The 8,855-nt window shown below is 37.9% G+C and overlaps 1 protein-coding gene across 1 annotated transcript; it reads left to right on the top strand.

The window, feature by feature from the left end:
- Positions 1–2,117: 2,117 nt before the first annotated feature.
- Positions 2,118–3,546, top strand: LOC308639923 (ferritin light chain-like; the record flags this gene model as incomplete). Its single annotated transcript, XM_081278306.1, has 1 exon — positions 2,118–3,546. The coding sequence occupies one exon, from the start codon at positions 2,118–2,120 to the stop codon at positions 2,634–2,636; it is 519 nt and encodes a 172-aa protein (XP_081134432.1). The 3' UTR covers positions 2,637–3,546.
- Positions 3,547–8,855: the final 5,309 nt, after the last annotated feature.

Here is an 8,855-nt window from a genome sequence, read left to right as displayed (position 1 = left end):
AAATATAGTAAATGAGCCTGACATGTTATGATACAGATAATATTTTATATGGTGAAGTTTTCTGTAGGCTTAGCATTTTTTTCTTACAAGGCCAATATGATGATTAATGGTTCATGCACAAGATAGAAAATTATCATTTTCTTTGCTGCCCTTTGCAAAGTATTGCATCTTCTGTAATTTCCATCCTATTTGGCCACTTGCTAGGTTATTCTTGGGTTTGAATTTCTGTTTTTCCTCTTCCTGTTCAGTCCTAGCCCCCCTTTTTTTGCAATATAACCAAGGCCAAGAAGGCTGCAGAACTACTTTTGTTTTATTCAATTCCCTCAAGGACTGAAAAATGTGGCTATTCCTGAATTCTAGCAATTTTTGCAAACCTCAAATGCAATACGAGAACACTTTTGGACGACAACCTTCCATGAAAAAAAAAAATCCTGTATTTAAAATACAGGATATGTGTTCATATTTTTGCTTAAGCAGTAAAGGGAAACTATAGGCTGCTTTTTTGAAATTTTAAGGTGTCGGTTTTCAGCAACAGAAAATAAAATCTGAAAGTAGCTGCAAAAGAATTGATTTTTTACTTTCATTTAGAACTAGGTCCAAAGTTTAGAGCAAAGCTCTCTTCTCTGGGGTTCAAATCTTGTTTACCCTGAATAGAATATGCTTTCCTGTTTGATAGAAAACAAATGTAAATGTTGTAATTGTGAAACAGACCTAGGCAAATGGTACTTAAGAATATAAAATGGTAAGCATGGGATCACAAAGCTGGAAGAGACCCTATGAGAATATCTAGTCCTGCCCTTCTCTTCCAATAGGGAAAAGCTAACATCCTCCATGACCATTCTATTTTATAAATTGATGTTTTTCATCTCTCATGCTGTTTATATGATGTTTCAGTTAATGGTGGAATGTCTGGAATCACAAGACAGCAGTATCTAACAAAACATCTGGTATATATGATATTCCATCGAACTTTCTAGAAGAAATGAATTCATCACTAACTAAAAAGCAAACTGGGCTTGGTGGTGTATGCTTTTAATCCCAGAGACTCAGGAGGTTGGAGCAGTTGGATCGCAAATTCAAGGACAGCCTCAGCAATTTAGTGAATCCCTCAGCAACTTAGTGATTCCCTTTCTCAAAATAGAATAAAAAGGGCTGGGAATGTGGCTCAGTGGTAGAGCACCCCTGGGTTCAATCCCAAGTACAAAAAAAAGATATAAAATATGAATAGATGAATAGAAAATTTATAATGGGAGCTCTGCTATGATTAATAAAATGAAAATAAATTATGCCTAAGTTCAATGTTTTACAAATTCTATTCATGTCACATTCCTTAGTGTGTTTTGTCCTTTTGAATCAGAAAGGTGCCCATGTAATATGTATTCTAAACAGGAACACTTTTGAGAGAGAAAAAGGGTTACCATTAATAATTACACCAGGACAACAGGATTGCCCTAGGCAAACTGGGATTAATGGCTAATCATTGAGACAATGAGTGACCAGAGGCAGGAGAAAAAAAATACTGAAATATAGGTTCTCAATTAAGAAACAAGAGAATTTAAGTCACAAAGATTCAGAGGGATTTCACTGCAATACTTTTTGACATTCTTACCTCAGCTTGGAATCATGGTTAAATATGGGTCAGATAACAAATAAGGACTCCTTTCCATTAATTATGAAAGAAGGAAGGATTAAATTCTTATCAGAAAGTAAACTGAGAGACCGAGTCTCCTGTAATTCCACCTACCTATCAAAAATGTGGTGGTGCACACCTGTAATCCCAGCAATTTAGGAGGCTGAAGCAGGAAGATTGTAAATTGGAGGCCAGCCTGAGCAGTTAAGCGAGGGCCTGTCTCAAAACAAACAAACTAACTAACTAACTAACTAACTAACTAAAAACAAAAAAGGGGTTAGGGATGTAGCTCAGTGGTAGAGACTCCCTGGATTCAATCTTCAGAATGGCAGGGGGAAAAAAAAAACCTTAACCCTACCCCCAGCGTCACACCAGCCTCTAGCCCCACCTCTTTACTCACAACTTCCGGTATATCTCCTCAACTATCCCCTGCTTCCGGGACGAGCCAGCATCATATTTTGCGTTTGCTCGGTCTTGCCACGCAGCCATGAGCACCCAGGGCCACCAGGATTATACCCATAAGGTGCAGGCTGCCCTCGACCGCCTGATCAGCATGCACCTGCAGGCCTCCGATACCTACCTCTCTCTGGGCTTCTATTTCGAAGGAAACCGTGTGGCTCTGGAGGGCGGTTTCTTCTTCAGGTTGGCTGAGGAAAAGCGAGAAGGTGCCCATCGCCTCCTGAGGCAAAACCAGGTGAGCGACCGCTCCCTTTGCCAGGATGGGCAGAAGCTGACCCAAGATGAATGGCATGATTGCCTGGAAGCCATGGAAGCTGCCCTGATCCTGGAGAAGAATCTGAACGAGGCCCTTTTGGATCTGCATGCCCTGGGTTTGGCTAACACAGACCCCCAACTCTGCTTTTTCCTGGAGAGCCACTTCTTAGACCAGGAAGTGCAACTCATCAAAAAGATGGGTGAGCATCTGACCAACCTCCGCAGGCTGGCCGGCCAGGATGCTGGTATGGGCGAGTATCTCTTCAGAAAGCTCACACTCAAGGGTAACTAGGAGCCCTCGGGGTTCGGCGGCTTTGGAGCGGCTCCTCTGTGTTCTCCTAACATCAAGATGCGCCTGAGTTTCTAGCACCAGCCAAGAGACAGCTTCTCACCACCCAGGAGCACCCGCCCAAGCCGTGGATTAAATGGAAACAAAAAAGGTTCTTTTTGCAGAGAAGGGGTAAACTTAGGCTAAGATGAAAAAAATAAGTATTCAGAATAGTATGCAGAATTTTTGGTCTGTTTAATTCTATAACCTGTTTAATTTTAATCTGTTCTTAACCTTTCTGAGTGATTTGTGGACTTTTGGGGATCCAATAAGCCGTCTTTTCTCTGTCAAGAAGAAACACACTCACCTTATTCCTAAACATTGCATATACAGTGTTGGACGTTTTGCAGTTTCTCCAAAACCATCATGAGGACTGGAATGATTGTAAAATGTATCCCTGATTTTGCCTAGCTAAAGAATGGACTATCTGGACTACATCATACTGGACACTCCCAAAACTGTCAAATTCACAATAACAGTGTTTTTCCTGATCTTCAACTTGGTGTGATGCCATCTGCCTATTCTGAGGAATCCAAGAAGAAGTCCTGTGAAATTCATCTTTGTATCTCCCATTGGATTGCTGTTGAGAACACTGACTATAACATCATGTGCTGGTCTGTTAATGAAGCCTCTCAAGAGAAATTTTGGTCTGGACTTACTATTAGAAATAACAGTGTTCCACTTGTGTGATTAGTTTGTTTTGGTTTTATGGACACTAAATGAACTAATTAACTTGCCTTTTCTGATTGCCTACTAGAAAGCTTAGGACCAAATTTGTAGTCCACCCAGAGTAAATGAATAGAACTGTATTAAGTTTTGTTTTGGTGTGTGTATATGCTTCTTTCCTGATCTGTTATTAGATTCTTGGTGTATGTTATGGATCCTCTTAAACCACTTTAAACTCTTTTACAAGGTTGTGTATAAATAGATAGCCAAATAAACTTTAAAATGTAGATTAAAAATGGTTCTGAAGTTTATTTTGGAGAAAAGGGAAGATAACTATAAGGAAGTGCTAAGAGAACCAAAGTGATTAGTCTGGAGGTGGGTCAGGTGGAGGTTAAATTCCAGAAGACTGAAAAGCAGCAAATGTAACATTTTATTCAAAATATATTCCATCTTTCTCCTGAGTTATCTTCTCCTAACTTAATACATTTGGGTCCCACAGATAGCAGTATAATAAGTGTGTATTGTTTTCCTTGCACATTGAAAGGCTGGAGTTGTAGCTTTTTCTCAAATCACACAAGTGGAAAAAAAGTAATTTTCCTACAGCTTCTTTCCCTCCTGAAGCGGAAGAGCAAACATGCTATCATTTCTTTTATTCTGGAAGAGGCAGAGATATAGGGAAAATATTTTGCAGAGATTGGGACAACTGTTTTGCTTAGTAAGGAGAAAAAAACTTTCTCTTCCTGTTTTCATGCAAGGTCATTTGATAATAAAAACAGAATATAATGGCAACCTGATTTTTAGAGAAAAGAGGTTTTTTTGCCCATTTGCTAATAGTTGGCAATTGTCTTCAGATTTGATGTCAAAACTAATTTCTATACTTATATATTTACATAAAATATTTAAATTGGAGATTATTTTCAAATTAACATTCAAATATAAAGACATAAATATTAATGATAAAAAACTGCCTAACACTGAGATCAATTCAGAGGCTGTCATTTGAGGTGCACTGTTTGGGAAGAAGGATGAAAAAAATGTTTCCAAATAATAACGGTATTTGTCAGATCATTAAAGCCTTCCAAACAGACTGAAATGTTCTTTGGTCATCAAGCAATGCTTGAAAAACATCAATTTGGGGAGAAGAGAAATGATTCAAAGACGTGATAATATATTAGTTTGACTTTTAGAAATGACTTAAAGTTCCTTTTGATATGGTGGTGTATGCCTGTAATCTCAATGACTGAGGAGGCTGAAATAAATGGATTACAAGTTTGAGGCCAGCCTCAGCAATTTAGCAAGACTCAGTAATGTAGCAGGACCTTGTCTCAAAATTTAAAAAGAAAATTAACTGTAGATGTAGCTCAGTGGTAAAGCACCCCTGGGTTCAATCTGCAGTACCAAAAAAAAAAAAAAAAAGGCTTAAGGTTCTTGGGGATTTCGTTTTTTTGTGGTGCTGAGGATTGAACCTAAACAATTTAGTGAGACCCTGTCTCTAAGTAAAATATAAAAAGGGCTAGAGATGTGGCCCAATGGTTAGGCACCTGTGGGTTCAGACTCTGGTACAAGAAAAAGGGGGATTTTGTAACATTATATTTCTAAAGATTAATTTGGAAACAAATCCCAGAATGTTTTGCTATACGGATAAACATGGTATGTGTACTTGCACAGAGAATTATAATAAATGATTTTTGTAGGCTTTGGCTAAATTCCTTATACCACCCTTTATTGATCTCCTTGGTCTGCCATGTCTAATTTGCCTTTTAAATTGAATTTTCTATTACTTTCCCATTGTTGAAATTTTGAGGGTGTCAATTGCTCATCTTTTCATCCAAGTTCAGAACAGACAAGAAGCCAGAGGAAAATCAAGATAGCTTTGCTCATAGTTAAGCTAAATTGGAGAATGTGGTATGGCTTTCCACTGCCACACCCTGAGTTAAACTACCTAGTTCCAAGAAGTGAAGCTGGGATGGAAAGAGCAGTAACTAGGCTGGTATGGTCAGGGGTAGGTTCAGTCTTTTCAGCTAACCCCATGGAGACCCAAGGAAACATTGGTGGCCCAAAAGATGTGGGGAGGGTGTAGCAGGTCCAATCGCTTTGTCCCTGCAGTGATCCTGTGCTCTGGCCAATAAATATCAGGCTGTCAGAATTCTCCACATTGACTTCTCTATCCACCTCTGAGGGTTTAGTTCAAACCTGCCTTCTGTGAAATTTTCTCTGACCAACCCAGTCATCTGGAATGTATTCATCTCTTAGTTGTCTTATGGCAACTATTAGACTGTAGGAAAACTGAAAGCTGGAATGTCAATGGCACACTGGTTGAGTGATGGGCTCTGGGCCAGACTACCTGTGTTGAAATACTGCCTCCACTTTTAACTGATCTTGGCCGATTTCTTCACTTTTCCCAGTTCCAGCTTCTTCATCTGAAAAACAGGATATGATCATAATAATGATCCAACTAATGATCATAATGCTATCCAACTCATAGAATATACTGAATATTAAATGAGACAAGCTATGTAAAGCTCCTAAGGAATGGCCCAGCACATTCTAAATGCACAAACAAATATTATTTTAATCAACTAACTTTGCATTTGAGCTATGCTAGTAACATCTCTAAATAAGCTTGCTTCTCAGTTTCAGGGGAAATAGAAACTTTAGATTCTAGATTCCCCCTTAATAATCCCTTCCTCTCTCTAAATAGACCCTATGTGTGGAAGTAAAATATAGGAATTTGCTCATTTTCTTGGATGTGATCTTCAGTGAGTAGAAGCAGATGAAGGAGGACCACTCTCTCTTCCGCCATATAAATTGAGCCACATTATTTAGGACCTAGGATTAATTGTTTTAATTACCACACCACTAAAAGCAGGCAAAAAAGCATTTTAATCTCTCTCTCCGGAAGAACAAGCTGTACAAAGGGGTCATTTCCAAGCTGAAATGAATTAAGTGCTGGGTGCTAACCTTTACATAGTTGCCACTTCTTGGAAGTCTTCTCCACCCATTCTTTTCTCCCACACTTCCTTCTCCTTCCACTTTGTGATAGCCTTGGATAATCCATGTCAGCATGAGGGAGCAGGAACTGAATAGGCAGTCAAAACTCCAAACCTCACTAAAGCCTTGACCTCCTTTGCACTAGGGCTTGGGTAAAGCTCTTGCTTTGAGGATTCTATGTGGTTGACTTTCCTTAGAGATTGGATTGCAAATGTACTTATTTAGAAAAGGAGAAAAATAAAAGAAATAAAGACAAAAGAATAAACTGCAAAAAATAGAGGAGAAAAATGGCCTTACCACCTTCTTGTCATTATTTATCCCTGTCAGTCATTTATTCACCTTGATAGGTAATTTATGCATCACCATCATAATAAAGCAGACACTAGTCCATGGGTGAATGGAGACATACATCAGGAATTAACATACGGTTTCAGTTATGTCTAAACTCCCCAAGAAGCAGACATGCTCAAGGATTTTAGCAATACTTATAACTAAATTAGGAATCATAGGAAGAAGCAAAGAAAAATTAATGTAGTTTCGGTCTGGAATGTCCCCCCAAATCTCATATGTTAAAGGCTTTTTCACCAGCTGGGGTACTGTTAGAAGGTGGTGAAAACCTTAGGAGGAGTGGCTTCATTGAAGAAAGCAGGTCATTGGAGGCATGTCCTTGAGGGTATATTTTGTCCCTAACCCTTCTTCCTCTCTCTCTTTCTCTCTCTGCTTCCTGGTAGCCATGAGGCAAGCAACTTTGCTCTACTGTGTGCTCTCCACCATGATGTTGAGCCTTCCATCAGGCCCAAATGATGGGGCCAAGTAACCATGGACTGAAGACTTTGAAACCATAAGCCAATTTGATTTATCTCAGGTATTTTGTCATAGCAATAGAAAATTGATTAATACAGTTTATTAATTGAGTTTATTAATTGAGATAAATTTGATTTATCTCAATTTCCTCCTCAATTTGATTTATCTCAGGTATTTTGTCATAGCAATAGAAAACTGACTAATACAACCTAAATTTTACAAGAAAACCTCACCCCCCTACTGCTACATACAATGTCCGGTCAAAGTTAAGGGAGCCCTGGGCAGAGGCAGGTATTCTGGGGTTTAAAAAATCAACCACTTATTCTTGCCATAAATTCATACACTGGATCTCACCATGAGAAAACATCACATAGATTCACCTTGAAGGGAATTCTATAAAATTATTAGCTTATAATCATCAAAACTGTCAGGATCAAGAAAGAAAGAAAAAGACTGAGGAACTGTCTCAGGTTAAAGAAGAATACAAAGTATGACAATTAAATGAATGAGCCTAGATTGAATCAGTTTTGGGAAAAAAAACTATTAAGAAAATTGAGACATTTTGCATACGGACTATACATTGCGTAATGATGTTATATCAATGGTAAATATTCTGATTTGGATATTTGCATGGTGGTTAAGTAAAATAATGTCCTTGCTTTTAGAAAACACACAGTAAAGTGTTTAGGAGTAGTTAACTAGGCAAAATATTTCCAAATTACAAATGGCTAAGAAAAACAAAAAAATTGGTGAATCTGGGTGAACAGAAGTTCTTGTAGTATTTATTGCAACTTTTCTGTAAGTTCAAAATTATATCTAAGTAAACTTATTTATAATTATATATTTTAATTTATAAAATATATGTTATTTATAAAAATTATTGTATTTAAATAAAAGTTGTCACTAAAAAGTGAATCTTAGATCATTTAGATTTGATTGGGCCCAACCACTCATGGTTATACTTCCTCTGTATGTGGCACCTGCTATGTCACTTCTCATTGCAGGAGGTGAAGAGTCCATCAAAAGAGATGCAGGGATTTGGTTATTTATTTACTGCTTTTTTGTTAAGTTAGTAATTATTTGGGCTGGAAATGTAGCTTAGTGTTAGAGCACTTGCCTAGCATGCATGAAGCCCTGAGTTCAAACCCCAGCGCGCGCGCGCGCACACACACACACACACACACACACACACACACACAAGCTTAAGTCTTCTCTGCTGGACTATGAACAAGGATTTGCTTTATTCATCTTTGTATCTCCTGCACGTATCATAGTACCTAACAAACTAAGTGTTCCAAAATAATTTATTGAACAAATATTGCAAAGATTTCTGAGTAAATATTTGGACTTAGATTTCCCATCATAGGGCTTCATAAACATTTTAGATACCAGAAAATTTCATTTTTTTCTTTTCCTTGTGAGTATAAATTATATGCTTTCAGATTTGCTACATGACTCTCATCTACACAAAAGATGTCAACAAATTTTAAAAAGAGAAAGTAGCCAGGACAGGGAGGCACAGAAAAGGAAATCCTATTATTTTATTACCTCACAAGTGATATTGGTACTGGACTAAGTATTTTAATTTTTCAGGCCTTCTGGTTTATATCTTCAAAGGAGGATCTGTGCTAGTTGCTTTTCTGGTGAAAAAAAATAGATTTCTTTCAGCCATTTTGTGCTTTGGGGACTATGCAGAGCTTCAAAATTTAAGACTCTTGTCAG

This window comes from Spermophilus citellus (genome assembly GCF_964194105.1).
Source record: "Spermophilus citellus genome assembly, chromosome: X".
Lineage (NCBI taxonomy): Eukaryota > Metazoa > Chordata > Mammalia > Rodentia > Sciuridae > Spermophilus > Spermophilus citellus.
This window is presented reverse-complemented; position numbering and strand designations above follow the sequence as displayed.